Genomic DNA, 20,612 nt, shown 5'->3' on the forward strand with positions numbered 1-20,612 from the left:
CCTATCTGTGTACAGTTAACCCATCCCAAAACATCCTCAGAAACACCCAAAATGAAGATTGACCAAATATCTGGACACCTTGTGGCCCAGTGAAGTTGACACATACAATTTATTGTCACACATAGTATTTATCATATAAACTTAATAAGATGCATTTATCTATTTTCTGTGTTAAACTGTTCCTGTGCTTCTGGTTTAGAATACCATCCCCTGCTCTTTAAAAATACTTGGCTTATTGTGTGAATGTTTTGTTTAGGAGTTTTGTACCTGTGATGATGGGTGAGAGGTGTCCACAATTTTTCTTTCTTATATTCTACTGATCTACTTTTTGTAGCAAGGTTATGTAGCTTCCTAGAATTGTAGGTAGTGTTTCCTCATTTTGCAAAAAATGGATGTATATATAATGAGAAGAGTCTGTTCTTTGGATGTTGGGTGGCACTTAACTGTAAAACTGTGTAAAATGTTTATGGGTTTATGATTCAATTTTTTTTAAATAGAAAATTCAGATTTTCTCTTTCTTCTTGGGTCAACTTGGGTATATTATGGTTTTATTTATTTTTAGGAAATGTCTGTTTTCTATTTTTAGAAAATGTACCCAGTGAGGATTATTTTTATAGTCTTTTTAATAGCCACTGTGAGCATTTTTACAAATAGTATTTTATTATGCTGTCTCTTACTAGTACTTTCACCAAAGGTCTGTTGCCTTTATTCATCTGAAGAACCAAATTTTGGTTTTGATCCTCCTTTGTACCTTTGTTTTCCTGGTTTATTAATTTTAGCTGTTAGTTTTAGTCTACTTGGGACTGGTGGTGGTATTTAATTATTTCTGACTTCTTACATAAGAAAAAATGGTCAATGAACTTTGAGTTCCAGGTACTTTTTTAGTTACTTTCCACATGTTTTAATATGTAGTATTTTTGTTACTATTCAATTCTAAGTGTTTTTAAAGTTTCCATTATGACTTCGTTTGTCACATGATGTAGAGGTATATTTTTAAAATTTCAAATGTATCTGAATACATTTTTTCTTTGAATTGCGTTGAAATCAAGATAGGTAATTATTTGAAATTTTTTTGAGATTTGACTTTATAAAACTCTGTGTTCAGTTTTTGTACATGCCCCCTCTGGATTTGAGAAAAATGTGTGTTATTTAATTGTTAAATCCTAGGGACACAATTCTGGTTGACAGCTATTTTCTCTCAGCACTTTGACTGTATATGCTACAATGTCTTCTTGCTTCTGTTTTTGTTGAGAGATCTAGTTGTATAGTCTAATGATGGTTTGTTTGTAGGTCATTGTTTTTTTTCTGGTTGCTTTTTAAATTCTTTGTCTTTTTTTTTTTTTTTTAATTCTTTGTCTTCGATGTTTTACAGTTACATTAAATATATCTAGGTGTAGATTTCTTATTTATCCAGCTTGGTGTATATTTTTTCATATTTATAGATTTATATCTTTATTTCTAATAACTAAGAATGTTTTAGTCATTATCTCACAGACTATACTTCTCCTTCTTTCTCTTTTGATTGACTTCTTAGGACTCTGAAACATCATTCTGTTCTCCCTGTCAGTCTTTCTTGTGTTTTTTGCCTTATTTGTACTGCATTTCTAGTAATTTCATCATAGGTACATTCTAGATTGTAAATTCTATCTTTAGCTGTGTTTTATTTGCTGTTTAATAAATTCATTGAGTTTCTAATTTCACAGAATTTATTTTTAATTTCTATAAGCTATCTTAGATTCTTTTTGAGATCTACCTTTTTATTTTTTCTTTTTTAAACAGATTTTTGTTAATTCTTTCAGAAAGATTTATTATGTGCCAAAGACTCTTCTAGGAGGTAGAGATTATATTCTGATGTTCCCTTGGTTATGTTTCTTAATTGACTCACTGTTTTAGCCATTTTAAAATATATAGTTAAGTGATTTTTAATGAATTTGCAGGGTTATGCAACCATTGCCACCATCTTTTTCCAGAATATTTTCATCACCCCCAAAAGAAACTTCCTATTCACTAAGCATTCACTCCATATTTTCCCTCTCCCACCCTCTCCCCCGCAACCAGTCTCTGGCAACTAGTAATCTACTTCTGTCTTTATGGTTTTTTGTATTGTGGACATTTTATATAAATGTGATCAAGTAATATGTGGCCTTTAGTGCCTTCTTTCACTTAGCATAGTACTTTTAGGATTCATCCTTATCATGGTATGTATCACTGCTTCATCTCCTTTATTTCCCTCTGGATAGGCCACATGCCGTTTGTCCAGTCACCAGTTGTTTCCACTCTTTAGCTATTAAGACTATTGCTGCTGTGAACATGTGTATGCCAGTTTGTGTGTGAACGTGTTTTCAGTTCTGCTACAATGTTTCTTTAAACATTCATACATGTTATTTTATATATTTTATCTGATGATTGGAAAAGTCTGTTGTCTTTGCTGAATCTCACTTAGGGTATGTTATTTTTTCAGAAGCTTGACAGTTTAAGATTCTGAGCTTAATATTTTATATTTTTAATACTCTTTGTTTTTATTCCTGTAACATTGTCTGGAAAGCCAAAATGTCAGAAGTAGAATCTGGTAATATAAATTCACCGACTGGGTTAATAATGTTTTCTGAGTGCGGAGGAAGCAGTAAGGTGTAATAAATAGAGGCATCAGTACAGAATTCACAGGGGCTTCCTTTTCTGCAGGATTGAAAAGTGTTTCTTTTGGTTGATGCTACAGATGTTATTGCTGGGGCTTCTGTCTGCCTGAGTTGTTTCTGAGTGTAGAGTCCTTGTGGTTCATGGGTCTCTGGGGACGTTGACTCCCTTTAGGGAACTAGAGTCTTTAGGCCACTAAGCCAGCGGGGGTTAAAAAAAAAGAAAAAACCTTGGATTTGCAGTGGGTCAGAAGTTAAATAAATCTAATTGTGTTTTTTCTCAGCAACCACAAAACATGAAGCTGTTATTCACGTCTCCTAGTTTTCTGTTCTGACAAACCAAGAGTTTGGGCAAAATGTTAAAAGGGATACAGAAAACATTTTAAGGTTTTAAATCGGAAACAGATTTTGCAGATGCGTTGTCCCCTGTACTTCTGGGTTTTCAAGCAGTGCTTTTATTAAATGTAAATGGTAGCATAGTCACTTCAGCCCTTTAAATTATGGTTCTTACACAGACTTTGTTTACTGGAGTTGTGTCATGGAAATTTACGTAGCACAAGTTTTCTTCTCGAATCCAGAGTCCCTTTGCGTTCTGCTGCCATACTCAGTTCTTCCTTGACTGAGTATACCCTTTCTTTAATCCAAAAAACACTGTGAACTATTGCAGCAGTCTGTGAACTGAGTTATTCGCATTATGTTGTTTTCTTTCCTCCAGTGCTATCAAGTTTTCGGTATTTTTTAGGGAAACACTTCAGCTCAAAAGGGTATACTCTCCAGGGCATTTCTGGCTAACTTGGCGTTTTTGTCTTCTTAAAATCTAGCCCTTGATCTTTCTTTCTAGATTTGTCTTAATGTTTCTTCTAGTCTCTGCTCACCCTTGGCCAGTCGTAAGTACTCTGATGCCTGCAAACTGTCCATCCATCATGTTGTAACTCTGCCTTTGCTCGTGATGTAGCCTCTATTGAAATGTCTTTCCCACAATCTTAGGCTGTTGGCAATGTACCCATCCTTTGAACTCCACCTGCCATATACTCTAAATATGTTTTCCCTTTCTGTGCTTTGTAAAACTTTTGGAGACCTTTCCTGTCTATCTAATTATTGATATTTCTTGTGTTACTTTCACCACCCAGTTATAAACTCCTTTTGATCAAGGATCTTGTGCTGCTTGTTTCTCACGTTATCTCTGGTAAGGCAGGATTACTTTACATGTGAAAGATGTTCATTACATACGTGAAGAAAGAGATTATAGCAACACTTCGCATTTGAAGTTAGCCTGAGCTCTTGAAAGGCAGCATTTGGTCCTGCTTGTTTCGTATCTCTAACATGTAGCACACCACCTTGGCAATTTTTAACATGGCTTCTGAATTGCTGAGGAAAATATTTGAAGTTTTAGTTTTTGTTTGATTCTTTTAGTTTCAAGGAAAAATGAGCAAGTTGATTTAACAGTTACTTAGAATTCTTTCAGTAATATTTTCTCATTAAAACTGTGAAAACTTAAGGAATTCTTAATTAGTTGGAATCTGGTTCACAGAGAATTGGTAGGGTTTTTATCTAAATCAGTAGCAGTACTTTTCCTTAAAAAGATAAAAACTTTTTGCTTTCCTTACAATTAGTAGGAACTGCTTGCTATGTTTCTGCCTTCTGGTGAATAATAAAGCAAATTCAACTTCTTCTTCCTTCTAAAAATGCAGGTTCTTGTTAAACCTTTGGGAGACCGAGGATACCTTTTTCTTCTCTCTCCTTATCAAATGGTTCCTCCATATGGTAGGTGGTCTCTTTAATTTTTTCTGGTTTTCCTTTAACTTTTTCAAAGTTAACACATATTGCTAATGAATTTCTCTTGTTTTTTTTTAGAACATCAAACTGCTAAGCCTCGAGTTTTACATGCTTTGTTTCTATTTCAAGAACCTAGAGGAATAGTTCCTTGTAAGTTCATTGGCTATCTAAATCTAGTTACATATAGATAACTGCATTTTAGTGCAAATTTTCAGGTAACTTGGTGAGCATTTTGACTTTCTTATACCATGTTTTGGGAAATAATGGAGATATTAAGAGGTATTAACCATATAAAACACAAATTATATGGCTTTTTTTTTTCTTTTTCTATGAAAAATTATTTTGGTTTTTATCAGTGTTTTCACTAAACATTGATTGAAATTGTTACAGTAATATAGCTTAGGTTTTCAGGGTTTCTATTTTAAGTTTTTTTTTTAAGCTTAGTTCATTTTTGCATTCAAATTTTAGTAACGTTAAGTGCGTCATGCACTAGCTTACGTATTGAACCATTCAAAATTAATAAGAATCTTCACACTATTTTAGGGAAATTTTTCTAGTCACCATTTCTAAGAATGAACTTTAATGCAAAAGTGAGATTCATGGGAATTTCCTGGCAGTTGACTTGTCAGGACTCTTTCTCTCCCGAGAACCCGGATTCAGTCTCTAATAGGGGACCCAAGATCCTTCAAGACCTGGGGCATGGCAAACAAAAAAAGAGAGATTCTCTATTGTAGCAGTGCAGCGCCTGCCTATCTGCTTATGGGGATAGAGTTCATGTAAAGTTAAGTCTGTTAACATTAAAACAGGAAGGAATGACATCATAGTCTTTCTAGGAGCCTCAGATTTTGCCCTTTTTCCCTGTTTCTCCTTATATTTTGCTTGCCACTAGTTGATGCCTAGGGACATGACAAGGATCTTCAGTGGGCAGGTGTTCTTCCCTTTAAAAATAATATTCCGTAATTTTCATGTTTTAGTTTCTTATTGGCCCATTTTATGCTCCTGGGCTTAGAGGCATGCTATTTGTGTATTCTTATATAACATACATGTATTAGGATACATATTCCTGGTAGCTCAGTTGGTAAATAATCCACCTGCCATGCAGGAGACCCCGATTCGATTCCTGGGTCGGAAAGATCCCCTGGAGAAGAGATAGGCTACCTACTCCAGTGTTCTTGGGCTTCCCTTGTGGTTAGGCTCCTAAAAGAACCCACCCGCAATGTGGGAGACCTGGGTTTGATTCCCTGGAGAAGGGAAAGGCTGCCCACTCAGTATTCTGGCCTAGAGAATTCCAAGGACTATATAGTCCATGGGGTTGCAAAGAGTCAGACATGACTGAGTGACTTTTACTTTTCATTAGGGTATATATTGGTTTGGTCCACCTTTAATGTATGAGTGTCATTACACTGCTTTGACAAAATGTAGACCTGTACTTGTCTAGTTTCTTGATTACTAACATGGTTTGCTTTTTTTGTTTGTTTACAGCACAAAAAGGTTCAACCAGTGCAGTACCTCAGGAAAAACATGAGAGCATGTCAGATGTGTTAAAAATAACTCAATTTTTACAATTTGCTTTGATTCAGTGTCGAAAGGAATTCAAAAATATAAATACTATAAATTTTCATTCTGTTGTTGAGAAGTATGTAAGTGAATTTTTTAAGAGAGGTTTTGGTTCAGGTAAACGAGAGTTTATCATGTTTCCGTATGATTCACGATTAGATGATAAAAAATTCTTATATTCAGCTCCAAAAAATAAATCCCATATTGATAATTGTTTGCACACCTATATTTTTCGACCTGAAATGTATCAGTTACCTATTTATAAATTAAAAGAGCTATTTGAAGAAAATAGAAAACTTCAACAGTTTAGTCCACTTTCAGATTATGAGGGCCAAGAAGAAGAAATGAATGGTACAAAAATGAAATTTGGAAAACGAAATAACTCAAGGGGTGAAACTGTTTTATCTGGAAAGCAGAAGTCATCTCATTCTTTGGATTATGATAAGGACAGAGTCAAAGAATTGATTAATTTAATTCAGTGTAAGAAAAAAAATGTGGGTGGGGACTCAGACACAGAAGATATGAGAAGCAAAACTGTCTTGAAGAGGAAGCTTGAGGATCTACCTGAAAATACGAGAAAGCTTGCCAAAACCAGTAATTTATCTGAAAATTGCCATCTGTATGAAGGTAAAATACCAGAATTGCTTTTATATAGTGTAAAAGTAACAACCAAAAACATAGTTAAGTAGTTCTATCTTTTCTCCTCATAACAAGGGTTTGCAAATTATAGGTTGAGAGCCAATCCAGCCAGTCCCCTGTTTTTCTAAAGGATATTTTACAGGAATACAGCCTTACCTATTTGTTTCTGTGTATTTAGCCGTTTTTACCCCATAATGGCACAGTTGAGACGGATTGTGTGGTCCACAAAGGCTAAAATACGTACTCTCTGATCCTTTACAGAAAGTATTTGCCAGCTCTCGTGTTCGTATGTCAGATTTCTGAATTGTGTCCCTTGAGGCTAAAATAAGAAAATAAAGTATGTTCAGCTATCACCTTCCTAATTGGAGCTGCTTCCCTTTAATATTTCTTTACTTTTATAATTGGAAAGGTACAAAATTGAATATTGAGTTCTTTTAGAATGTTGATTAATGAAGAGCCTTCTGAGCTTTAAAATTTCTTAGATGTACACTCTTTTTCCTACCCTAGGAGTCCACTAATTTGTTTGGGTTTTTATTTTTTCTAGTTTTCTTGTTTTTAGGTGACAGAAAGAGACAAATTCTTCTTAAGTGTTTCAGTATTGCTAGTAGTTTTAAGGATCTTTTCATCTAGATTTTTAACACTGCTAGTCTATAGGCATGAAATATGTCCCTTTGCATTCAGTATATTTTGTACTGCTGCTGTTTCTGTTAATTACAGTAGATATGACTGTCCTCCTGTTTCTTACTAAGCAGCTTTACTCATGTGTTTTCTAATTCAGCATGTCTCAGAACTGACTGGTTAGTGCCCTTATTATATTGTTCTCTAATCAGTCTCTGCAACCTCAGTTAACTTTTCACTCCTCTGTTCCAGCACTATTCAGTTTAAGATTAAATGATTTAAATTTAAATTGATTAAAATGAAATAGAATTTCATTTCCTGTATTATATACCAGCTACATTTCACCAGCCACACTGCTGCTCTGAACAGCACAGGTAGAAGACATTTCATCACTGCAGAAAGTTCTATTTGACAGTGCTCTTCTTTTCAGTAACTTTCAGGGTTTTTTCTTCACTTGATCTGTTTTCTCTTTCCAGCGTTTCATCCTTGACTCTGTACTAGGTGGCCTTCCTTGCTTCTAACGCTAATTTCTGTATCATGTTCTTCTCAGTATTGTTTTACTAATTTGCGAACCAACTCAGCTTTCAAGGCTTTGTTATAGCCTGGCCATGTCCAGTCTGAGTAGCCCTGTTTCCCACTCTCCCCAGCAGGCACATAATGGTCAGCCTGGTACTTCTTTCTTTTCCCACAAAGCATCTTTCATTTCTTTCAAGCCTTGTGTCTTTGAAATTGCAATCCCTCCTTAGCTTTCTGGCTGTGTTCCTTGATACTTTTCATCTCTTTTCCCTTCTCCTGGATTTCTGCTGTTCTGAGCCTGATGGTGTTTACTGATCCATACTATCATGTACTGTTGACTTCTATCTTGAGAGTTAAGTGCTTACTGTTTGCTAGCTGCTTTATGTGTATAGACTTAGTTCTTGATTGGTAGATATTATTATCCTTATTTTACAGGTAAAGAAAACCATCTTAGAAGTTAAATAATTTTATCTAAAGTTATGTAGTTCACTGATCCATGTTTGAAGTCACTTTCGACCGACTGTTAAGCATCATTCCTATTTCCTAGCACTGAACACGTAATGGGCAAGATAGTTAACATTTGGCACCATTTTAGCGGATAAGTGGCTAATTTGTAGACGTGAAGAAATACTTGCGGGCGGAAATCGGGCCTTATCAAAAATTAAAATGGTGGGAAAGCCATGCTAGTTATAGTGGACCAACTGAGAAACAGGGAAGAGAGGGGCTGGGGAAACGGATAGAATGGTTAAGGCAGAACTAGTGACATCAGACGGGCATGGCTAGGTGTTCCTCACTTGTGTTCATTTACAGTCATTTTTCACACTTTATTTCTGAGTCTGAAAGTAAAGATTTAAAAGTTGGATTCTGACTTTTAAAATATGCTAGTCTTGATTTGGTGGTGAGCTTACTTTATTTTTTAAAATTTTATTTATTTGTTTATTTTTGTTTCTCTATTTTTGGATGCGCTGGTCTTTCATTGCTGTGTTCAGGCTTTCTCTAGTTGCGAAAGCAGGGGCTGCTCTAGTTGCAGTGTGGGCCTTCTTGCTGTGGTGGAGCTCAGGCCCAGGCGCATGGCTTCAGTAGGTGCAGCGCGCAAGCTCTGTAGTTGGGGCATATGGGCTTAGTTTCTCCATGGCGCGTGGGATCTTCCCAGACCAGGTATCAAGCATGTGTCTGCTGCTTTGGCAGGCGGATTCTTATCCACTGTGCCACCAGGGAAGTCCCCCACTCACTTTATTAAGAGATGGCCTTCTGTTTCCCCTATCCCCTCTAATATCAACTTGTTAAAGTATGATTTACATACAGTGTACTCATTTTAAGTGCACACTTTGATCAGTTTTTTATAGCTGTTGTTACTCCCACTCCAATATATAGGATATTCTCATTATCTCCAAACATTGCCTTATCTTTCTTTGAATTTGTCTCTTTGCACTCCATTGCTGGTCTGCTTTCTGTCTCTCTAGATTATTTTACCTTCTCTTTAATTTCGTATAATTAGGTACAGTATGTACCCTGTTTCTAAATTTGGGGGACTGTGGTATATTATGCACTACCTAAATTGCAACATCCACCCTAGCTTTACCCTCCTTAAGTATTAAAGCACATGACTTTCTGAATGTCTACTGTCTTTACAAGTTTTTAAATATATCGGTGGTGCATATAACCCACATTTATACTTGCTTGAAGCCATGTCTGATATGTTTTCTCTCCTAATACTTTTTGTTCTTACTGCAAGATTGGTGTAGATTTCTTTGGGATGATTTTGCATCTCTTAATACCTCAGCTTTGTTATGATTTAAGTAATCTAGTCATTTAAGATAAAGTTTAGGTTATAAGGTTAGTACAAAATGTTACTGGAGAGATCAAAATCAAAGTCATGGGTTTTTGTTATTTCTTTAGAACATTTAAGTGTATTCTGCATACCCTTCTTGAACACTTTGCAAAACAGTAAGGATAGGTATTTTTCTGTTGTCAAGTATCTCGTTGATTTTTAGGATTTTGGTGGTAGAGTTTAAGGTAACTACAGTATAGTTATTTATATGTATTATCCACATTACCAACATGATATCTGAGCTCATTTTGTAATAGAATTTTCAAGATATGATGACAATAAACTTCATTTAATGGGAATTTTTACCTGTGTGCAAAATTTTAGAATCAATCATGTTTGGAAAGTAAGGGGTGGATATACTTGTAAACTCACAGCAGGTGATTTGATTGAGTTCTTGCCTATAAATGTCAAATTATAATTAAATTTTAGGTGTATGTATCTGTATATATTTATTTTTTTTAAAAATTTATGCTTGGCTTCCAAACTGTAAGAGATGGCTTTCTTCTTCCCTTCAGAGTCCCCACAGCCTGTTGGCTCACTTGGGCATGAAGCTGACTTGAGACGGCAGCAGCAGGATACCTCTAACTCTGGCGTTGCTGACATCCATAGGCTGTTTAATTGGCTGTCAGAAACACTAGCAAATGCACGTCATTCTGATGCATCCCTGACAGACACAGTCAACAAGGCCTTAGGATTGAGCTCTGATGTTGCCTACGAAGAGATGAGGCAAAAGCATGAGTATGACTTGAGCTCTGCCCTGGATAAGAAAGAATATGAGCAGCCTACTGGTGCAAAAATCGAAAACGCACGTTTTAAGGATACTCAGAGCCCGTTGCTAGACGTTGATCCATCATCTTTAAAGTATCCTGTTGGTGTTTCTACCAATGAAGTAGGCACTGACCATAAATTCCATTTGAAAGAAGTAAGCCTCTATCATCGGATTATCTTTGTTTGCTTTTGTGAATATTTATGTGAAAGGGAGCATGTGGGTGTGCTTGTTTTTCTTTTTCACAAAGACATGATACACATTTCAGTAATAGTGTCTGTGCCAGATAGTATTTGTAAGTTATTCCTTGTTACAAAGAGATGAATGCAAGTGTTTTTCTTGCTGCTGCCCATACAGTCTAAGATGTACCATTGTGATAAAAAGTCACAGCAGGACAACTTGTTTTGTCAGGAGCTGCTTGAAAGTGCTAGTCATTCACTTGTATTTGAGATGAGAGTATAATGCCTTTATCATGTTAATTTTACTCATTTGTAATGTTTAGATTGAGGTTTGAGCATTTGCTGTGAAAAAAGGTGTTCATTCTTGACTTTAAAATTAGTTGAAAAGAAAGGTATTGAATCTGTACTCTTAATTTTTAGGATCCAAATTTAATTAGCATGAATAATTTTGAAGATTGCAGTTTGTGTCCTACTATTTCCATTGAACATGGATTCCATAGACAATCTAAGTCAAATAATGTTGAAGAGACTGAGATACATTGGAAACTGATTCCAATTACAGGTAAGAACAAGTGCACTGGAACTTAGGTTTGCTTGGTTTTACTTAGGGAGTAGTTTTCTGAAGGGTTTCATCTGGGAAATTCTTGGGGCTTATTTGGCTCTGATATCTTCAGTGTCTTATTTTGAGCAATGTGATATTCATCATTGAGTGTTGCTGTGTTCTTGGTCAGTATCTGCAAAAGAGCCTATTGAAAAGAGAAAGATTTAAAATATACTTTCTCTATCGAGTTGAACATGCAACTTGCAAATGAAAATTGTTGGCAGAAATTGGGTTTCTAATAAGGTGAGGTAGCTACAGGGGTCAATGAGAGTCTTTGGGCAGCCAATTAAATGCTGTCTTTGCAAATTATTAAACTTCAAAAACTATCATCTAAGAAGTGTTCATGTTAAGGTTCATCTTTTAGAATGAAGTGAATAAACAGTTCTTGCTTAATATTGGGTTATTTTCAAGAAATTGGATCATTGTGGAGAATGCCCTGAAATGATTGAATGTAAATATCCCTAGAAAGCTTATAGAACCTTACAAAGCTTATAGTGGGGCAAAAATAGTTTGTGAGCATGCTACTACTACTAAGTCACTTCAATCGTGTCCGACTCTGTGTGACCCCATAGACAGCAGCCCACCAGGCTTCCCAGTCCCTGGGATTCTCCAGGCAAGAACACTGGAGTGGGTTGCCATTTCCTTCTACAGTGCATGAAAGTGAAAAGTGAAAGTGAAGTCACTTAGTCGTGTCCGACTTTTAGCGACCCCATGGACTGTAGCCCACCAGGCTCCTCCATCCATGGGATTTTCCAGGCAAGAGTACTGGAGTGGGGTGCCATTGCCTTCTCCGTGTGAGCATGCTAAGTCGCTTCATTTATGTCCAACTCTTTGAGACCCTATGGATTGTAGCCCAGCAGGGTCCCAGGCAAGAATACTGAAATAGGTTGCCACGCCTTCCTGTAGGGGATCTTCCCCACCCAGGGATTGAACCCGTGTCTCTTACATCTCCTGCATTGGCAGGCGGGTTCTTTATCACTAGTTTAGCAGATATTGAAAGATCATTTTGCAGTGTTCTAATTTCTCTATGCAAACACATAAACACACCCACACATACAGATACTGTTAGTATTCCAAGTTCTTATTCATCTTTGTTAGCTAAGCATTTGGGGAAATATGTCCAGGGCACATGTATTCCATTCCTTGATCTTTATTTAACCTTTAAAAAGAAAAACAAAAACCAGTTTTTGCTTGAAAGCAGACTGGCTTATGACCTAAAAGCTACTGAGACCTCCAAGGACTCTGAAGAATTTCTAAAAACTTGATGAGTTTCTGTGGGCTTCAGCACCTTTATCTACTTGATACCTTATTAGAGAGGCACAAGGCCCAGAAGTGATAGTAGAGCAGCAGCTGGAGAAGTTGGTTTGAATTGGGCAAACTGAATAAGGAAGTAGTCTGTACAAGGTGCTTATCCTAACTTTAATCATTTAGACACCTTCATAGTTGGTTTCAGAGTCATTTGAAGGCACAGCATCTAGGTGTCGATACTCCATCATCACCTGAAGGGAAAAGAAAGCAACTTCCCATTTCTTAATGACCCTTCAGGATTATTTTAGGTGCACGAAGGAATACTTGGATTTGTTAGCATTTGGGGTTATTGGAAGGGTGCTTTGAAAGGTTGTCACCAGTATCTGAAGAGAGTGTACAATTCTAATGGTTGCTTTCCCTCAGGGGGGAATGCCAGAAGCCCAGAAGACCAGCTGGGAAAACATGGTGAGAAACAAGCAGCAGGTGAGAAGGCTCTCTTTGCTTTTCGTCGATGTGCCCTTCTTCAGAATTGCTACTGCAGTTCTGGTCATCTGTCAGGAGGGCGTCAGTTTAAGTCTGTTAATTACAGAAAATTTGGACACTATTTATTGTATTTAAAATATTCATTCATTTATATAAAATATTCTTATATAAAGAATATATTCCAGGGAGTCACTGAATATTCACAGATTAAATTTTTTTCACCTACAGTAGGTTCTGTCTGATATAAGGACTTGGAAAGACCAGAATATTTTTCTTAATCCACTTCTACAGAAGCAGTCTTCAAGTTTCTCTTAAATTAAAAAAAATATGAGGAGGTGAGGCCATTGTATCTTTTAGGTACATTATTCCTAGTCTTATATTTCTTTGACTGAATTCTTCTTCTATTTGTAAAACTAATTTCTACAGATAGTAAGAGAAGCATGTACATATATTACTGATTCGCTTGTTGTATAGTAGGTGCCTGGAAGACAGTCTCTTTTGTCTGAACTCAGTTCAGTATCTTGGCAGCTGGCCACAGGCTGACTCTTCTTGCTTGGAATTTGGTCTGGATTTTTTTTGTTTCTGTTTCATTTTATCTTACTCTTTCAGAAACCTTGTGTTGTTTTTTCTGTTTGGAAGAAGAGCTAAGTTACTTTAATTTTAGGAGATCTTTGTGGTTATTCTTGTCTTTGAGGGTGGAAAAAAAAAAAAGACTGAATTAATAGTTTTCTTCAAGATCTTTTTTTCCTCCTAGGAAAAGACGATTGCGGGTGTGGGGGGCAGAAAATGGGAAGAATAGATACATGACATACAGGAAAATGCATAAATCTTTACAGCTGATGAAGTTTTACATATGTAAACACTTAGGTGACTGCCTCCCAAATCAGTATGTAGAACATTTTCAGTACCCCAGAAGGCTTCCTTCTGCATCCTCCCGGTCAGTATTCTCCCTGCCCCAAACAATAACCATTAATGTTCCTTCTTTCAGCATAGATTAGTTTGACCTGCTCTTGAATTTAAGGTAGATGGAACCTACACTCTTTTGGTTTTGGCCCTTTTACACAGCTTTATGTCTGGGACTCATCTATATTTTGCTTCTATCAGTAATTCTTTTTTATTGGGAGAAGTCAGTAGTTTGTTTATGTCTCAGAATGATCCATCCGCATCTGCAGTCTTTATTTGGCATACCATCTTCATATTTTGCTGTTAAAAGTATAAAAATACAAATGATGTTACCTTTAGCAAACTCACTGCTGTCCTTGCACCTAGAAGCCACAGTGCCACAACGCTTGAATGAGAGTCAGTAGGAAACGTGCTGTTAGGATATTGACGTGTATTTCTTTTAAACCATTTATGAAGAATTTTTAAAATAATGAAATTTTTGATCTTAATAAAAATAGGGAATCTGTACAAAATAGATGGTGATCATTTGCATTTTCAAAAGGGAATTTGGTTTAGTTTTTGAATATGGAAAATTCCCCAAATGAATTTAAGTTATAATTCAATTTTAAAACGTTTCTTTTATCCATGGCCCTTTAGGAATAAGCTTCTTGGTCTTAACTATAGCAGAAAACTCTGGGAGAATGTATTTCAAGTATTTTTAATAGTAAACCATTCAGAAGCCTTTTTTTTTCCTTCAGAAGTTTTTAAATGTCCTCCCTAACTGATCTGTTTCATGAGATGCAATTAAAATTTTTTATTTCACTAAATCAGATATTTGACATGGTACATGTCAAAGAAGTACAAAAATACTTCAAAAAATGTCTTCCAGCCCTGGGCCACACATGTAGTTTCATCCAATCAATCAACGTTAGTTACAGACTTATTTGTTGTTTGCTGCACTGCACAGCTTGTGGGATCTGGACTTCCCTGACTAGGGAGGGATCCGATCTGGCAGTAAGAGTCCTAACCACTGGATCACCAAGGGGTTCCTTGTTACATTTTCTTAAGTATCCATCCTGACATTTCATATGTCCACTAAACGCCATACTGCAGATTTAAGAAATGTGTTCAGAATTCCTATGGAACTTGAATTTTTTTCTGGTGTTCAGTTTCATACAGTTGTGATTCTGAACTGGTACACTAGATATTTTGTTCCCCTTCCCTTTTACCTACAGACCTCCTGAATGGTCTTCATATCCTGCTGACAGGTGCCTTTGCAGTACTTAATGGGTGCAGTGATTCATGGTAACCACTGGGGTTGGTAGAGAAATGTCATAAACTAAATGCTGAGCTGTTTAAACTAAGTGCTGAGCTGTTTAAACATTTACAAAAGTGTGAATGTGGGGGAAATCAAAACTGAGTTTTATATAGAGAAAGTTACACTGCTATACCTGGGTATAAACTTTAATAGGGATTCCACTATATCTTAAAAGTACTACAGTTTTGAAAACTAAAACTATGTGTGGACTTTCTGGTCTAGATGTAACATTTTATATACTGTAGTAGCAATTTGTTAGGGAATATTGGCTAAGATTTAAGAAAAATTAGTAATATTTTGAAAGATAAAATTATGTAATAGGAACTTGAAGACAGAAATAACAAAACTTTGTCTTTACTGAAATAAAGTTTTACTACAAATTGCTGTAAACATATTTTCCCCTTGTTTTTTACAGAGAGATTTAGGGTGCCTGTTTTGAAATGCAGTTTCAAAAACATACTGTGGTTGAATTTAGGATTTGTGAGGGGAAGAATTTAGGATTTATGTTCTAGTTGTCAAGAATCAAAAATTATAATTCCATTAGCATTAGCTAGCTTAATGATCTCCTCATCTCAAATGGGGAAATAGCTATTATGATTTCTCTTGGAATTATTTCCAAGCAAAATTTAAAAAGTGCTATCAAAAAGCATTACTGTTAATGCAGCTATGAAATATGTTCTCTTCCTGTATTATTGAGCCTTTCTTGCCCTGATAAGTCGCTAACATTGTAGCAAATCCACTATGCAACCCCATAGGTAAACAGCCCTATATATGAGAGCAAATATGAAAACAGATAAAATTATCCTAGATCCTGAATGCAACTTATTCTCACAGCATTTCAGCTTGATGTTCTTTGACTTGCCTTACACTCAAAAGTTTTCATATTAAGAAGGTGTTACCACAGTAGTGGGCATTACTTCGCAAAGATTATAGGGGTTGAACAAGCTGTTGCAACTATTCTGATTAAAACATGTCTGTTAGAGTCAGGTGTATGGAAAGGTAGGGAAGCAGAAGTAAGCAAATGAGTTAATGTGTAGTGATGTTAAATTGGCATTTGTTTGATTACTTCAAAAGTAATCAAAGAAAGTAACATTCAGACTTGTCATTTAAGCTACTGAAATACAAAAAGCAGCCATAAAATAAGGGCACATAGGTGATAGGATCATACCATTATTTGAGATTTTTACTCCACTTTTCAATACATAGTTTGTTCTAAATATATAGTTGACCTGGCCTCCCCCCCCCCCCTTATTTATGAGTTTGTATTTTCAGATGAGATTAATTTCAGATTAATATTGGATTGCATTTGTAATAATAAACTCTTCCTGTATAGGTATGAAATCACCAGAAGAACAGCTGGTGTGTCTGCCACCACAGGAGGCCTTTCCTAATGACCCCCGGGTAATAAGTAGACAGAGAAGCTCTGATTACCAGTTTCCATCCTCTCCATTTACAGACACACTGAAGGGCACCACTGAGGAGGACGTGTTGGCAGGTCAGGTGGTGGCAGTGGAGGAGCAGTGTGTGCCAGCACCAGAGCCGCCCGCAGCGAGCGAGACCACAGAGAGGACAGTGCTAGGAGAGTACAATCTCTTTTCTAGGAAGATAGAAGAGATTCTGAAGCAAAAGAATGTTTCATATGTCAGTAGAATTTCCACACCTATCTTTTCAACGCAAGAGAAGATGAAACGGCTTTCCGAGTTCATATATTCTAAGACTTCTAAAGCTGGTGTGCAGGAGTTTGTAGATGGCTTGCATGAGAAACTAAATAGTATTATTATCAAAGCATCAGCCAAGAGTGGGAATTTGCCACCAGTCAGTCTTAATGATTCTTGTCCTAAGATAGCACTGAGTCCTCTGGCAAGGCATGTCATTCCAGTTTCTTCAGGCGACTTCAACAGTAAACACCGTCCTGAACTACTTGGTAGTGACCCTTTGAAAGACGCCAGCTCTCATGAGCAGCATTCCGCTTCAGCTTTGGGTTTAACTGAAGTAGCGGTGAGCCAGCCATATCAAGCCACAGAGCCAATGGTGACTTCTGATCATACTGTACCTGGTGACACTGCCCGGGAACCAATAGAAAAAGAAACAGCAAAATCACCCAATGATGTAAACATTTCTGCCCAGCCAGCTCTTTCAAATTTTATAAGCCAGTTAGAACCTGAAGTATTTAACAGTTTGGTTAAAATCATGAAAGATGTCCAGAAAAATACTGTGAAATTTTATATTCATGAAGAAGAAGAGAGTGTGCTCTGTAAAGAAATAAAGGTAACTAAATGAGAAGGTAATCATAATGCTATCTAAACTTGTGTTGTTGAGTCTGACCTCTATAAAATGGATTTTTTGTTTGTTTTTTAAATGCTGACCATATTATTTTTTATAACTGAATGCAGAGTGGAGTCAAAGACTAGTAAGTTCAACTAAGTTCAGAACCTATGATCTATACATCTTAGAATTTTGAATCTTATTTTGCATAGTGTCACTTTAAAGACCAACTGCATACATATTGCCATACCTTTACAGTATTGATTCAGAGATTTTAAATGTTTCTTGGGTTTTTTAACAAAGCAGAGGGAGAGATGCAGAGAAATGAAGTTGTCACTGTTTACCTCATGGCGTTTTATCAGTCAGATAGAAAACCAAAACCATCCGGGATGACCTAATGATGGTGTCTTTTGGTGTTTATTGATGTCCTGGTCATGCCAGGGTTCCCTGTAGCCCTTATTGATCAAAAAACATAATTCTGAAAAACGTACCCAATCATGAAAGATTCTTTATTGCAGGGAATCGTTTTTGTACTCAACCTGTGGAGTGGACTAGCATTTCAGGCAGTTGATTTAAAAAAAAAAAATACACAGAGACAGATAAAATTCATAACACATGGGACAATTATATTAGTGGTTAGTGATTAAATAGTAATAGTAGTTAGCCAATTAGTATTCACTAAACTGTATAGCATTTTAACTCCTTAAGGGAATGCTTTGTTTGTGTCATTGTTTCTGTGAAAGTCGCTCAGTCATGTCCGATTCTTTGCAACTGCATGGACTGTATAGTCCATGGAATTGTCCAGGCCAGAACACTGGAATGGGTAGTCTTTCCCTTCTTCAGGCGATCTTTCCAACCCAGGGATCAAACTCAGGTCTCCCGCATTGCAGGCGGATTCTTTACCAGCTGAGCCGCAAGGGAAGCAAGCCCTAGTTTTCCTTAGTAAGGGAATGCCTTAGTTTTTTAAATATGCCTGCTCTCGTTTATGCAATTTACTTACCATGATGAGCTTCTGCTTTTTTAGTTAGAGGAAGCAGAAGGGACTGTAAGTGACTTACAGCCCAGAGTGCCTCAGAAACTCCATGCTTTGACACTCCGTGAGCCTTTGTCAGTTTGGGGATCTCTGATGTTGGCATACTTGACATGATTGCTCAGGGGAAGGTGAAGAGCATGGAAGTGGAGGCAGCCAAGTGCTCAGCATGTTGCCTTTACTCATTCCATGTAGTTCCTTGGGAAGATGAAACCAGATTTTTCAGGAATTTCTTGGTTGCATATTTGCCCTGTATGTTGAAGCATTGAGCTTCTCCACATTTTTTCACCCCCAGCAACATGTTTGCACGTCTTTGGGGGCATCACTGCACGTTGGCGTGGAGCTCAATGAGAGTGGGTCTGGCACGGTTCCCAGTGCGCTCAGCGTAACTCCCATCTCCCACTGTATTTTAAAGATTGTAAGACACTTAAAATAAATGTGTTTACTTATGAATGGTGGTTTTAATCATTATGGCTTAGAGTAAATCATATTTGTTATTTATTTTATATAGAAGAGAAAAAGGATGTTTATTTTAAAAATAAAAGGAAATTAGACCAGAATTTAACTCTTAATTAATACCCATTAGAAATTTTGCAAAATGTTAGAGTATGAATAAATAAATGAATAAAATAATAAAATTTATTATTATAAAGTTTTAAACTTCCTGAATATTTATGGAACCAAAATGATTTGTTGCTTTATGAGTTATACTCTTATATAAAACAAACTTGCATCTAAAGCTTCTTAGTGTAAACAGACCAAAAATTATAAGCTGCTCTATTAAGACACTTACTTCCTTTTTCATACCTTGACGGTAAGCTGCTCTGGGCTCTCTCCAGAGGCTTTAGCGGCTAGAGTGAAATGAAACAACATAGATGCTTCAGGGCTACAGAAACAACTTCTGTGGGTGTGACACTTGGAGGCAGCTCTTAAAAACTGGTAGGGGCAAGCTTGGTTTAGATTTATGGTTATCTAACCAGCCTTGCCAACCATGAGAAAATTAATCTTCTCCTGCGTCTGAAATGAGGAATGTGACCTTCAGAATCCTGCCTTTTGCTTCAGGGTTCAGGATTCCCCCAGCAAGCAGAGAGAACGCTGCCGGGACTGCTTACCTTGTGTCCTTTGAGGTAGTTCTGTGTCACCAGCATGGTAGGAGGCGTTATTCCGAGAGTCTGTTTTGTTTGAAGGTGTAGACTTGACAGGCAGGGCTAATTAATATGAAGTACCACTGTACATATTGAAGCTCTGTATGAATGATCTTGGGGTGGTTGTGAATTAAATGAGCTTCAGCAGTTGGAAAAATGCTTTGTTACTTTGAAGGAATGTACTGGTAACTGCTGCAGAAAATCAAGGGCCTGCTTTAAAAGGAAGGGAAAATGGAAGGGAGGGAGTGGTTGCCCAGAATAAGTACTAAGTTAAAAACCTGGGCTAATCCATTCTTTCCGTTCTGTTACCCCAGCTGGCATTTACTTGGCTTTGACTGCATAGGATTTGTAATGCTGTGATTGTGACCGTGAAAGCTCTGAGCTTCAGAGTCTTCTCTAAGAGTGGCCTTGATCTCTGAGGGCCCTGGTATAAAGGTCATCATTAATTATAGTCCAGTAGTAGTTAAATATAACCAGTTTATCTTGCATTTCTGGTGTTAAATGGATGTTTGCAAGAAGACTTTCAAATGTTGATTGTGTTTTTTCTTTTCAACAGGAGTATCTTATCAAATTAGGCAATACAGAGTGTCACCCAGAACAGTTTTTGGAAAGAAGATCAAAATTAGATAAACTATTGATTATTATTCAAAATGAAGACATTGCAGGTTTCATTCACAAGGTAGACTATTCCACTGAATTCCTTACTTTGGTTGTAAAAAATCTCTACTGTCTTTGAGACTGAAGCTGTTGGTTTTTAAAATATTAAGTTTTAAAGGAGATAAATCCTCGCGCTTGGGACATCTAGGACCTGCACTGTGCTCTGTGAATTGACTTGTGGGATTCCTGTTTGCACCTCTGCAAAATCTTCAATTGTGGCCTATCCCATATCTTCCCTATTGCTTAGTCAAGAGTAAGAACATTGACTCCTTGAATGCCACTGGGTCTGCTGACTCTGTTGTTACCACCTTCATTCATATGTCCTTGGAAAACCTGTTTATACCTGCTGTTTGCCAAACCAGTTTCCCTGCCCCTCGGGTTTGGGGGTGCCCCATCTAGTCTTAGGAGCCTATGTCAAGCACCACTGCTCTCTGAAGTCTTTTGTGACTGTTCCAGGCTCTTGCCTCA

General features: G+C 36.8%; 1 protein-coding gene across 5 annotated transcripts in view; it reads left to right on the top strand.

The window, feature by feature from the left end:
* TASOR (transcription activation suppressor) overlaps nucleotides 1-20,612 on the top strand; it is a 51,426-nt gene that overhangs the window by 24,271 nt on the left and 6,543 nt on the right. For 3 of the 5 annotated variants that reach the window (XM_061396619.1, XM_061396617.1, XM_061396620.1), the window contains exons 12-19: nucleotides 4,325-4,397; nucleotides 4,488-4,559; nucleotides 5,892-6,593; nucleotides 10,086-10,492; nucleotides 10,936-11,077; nucleotides 12,788-12,847; nucleotides 16,381-17,315; nucleotides 20,044-20,166. In XM_061396619.1, the coding sequence (XP_061252603.1) occupies nucleotides 4,325-4,397; nucleotides 4,488-4,559; nucleotides 5,892-6,593; nucleotides 10,086-10,492; nucleotides 10,936-11,077; nucleotides 12,788-12,847; nucleotides 16,381-17,315; nucleotides 20,044-20,166 (2,514 nt within the window). The remainder of the gene's footprint in view (nucleotides 1-4,324; nucleotides 4,398-4,487; nucleotides 4,560-5,891; nucleotides 6,594-10,085; nucleotides 10,493-10,935; nucleotides 11,078-12,787; nucleotides 12,848-16,380; nucleotides 17,316-20,043; nucleotides 20,167-20,612) is intronic. The other 2 variants (XM_061396621.1, XM_061396618.1) reach the window with 1 other exon arrangement.

Source organism: Bos javanicus, chromosome 22 (assembly GCF_032452875.1).
Source record: "Bos javanicus breed banteng chromosome 22, ARS-OSU_banteng_1.0, whole genome shotgun sequence".
In the NCBI taxonomy this organism is placed as follows: domain Eukaryota; kingdom Metazoa; phylum Chordata; class Mammalia; order Artiodactyla; family Bovidae; genus Bos; species Bos javanicus.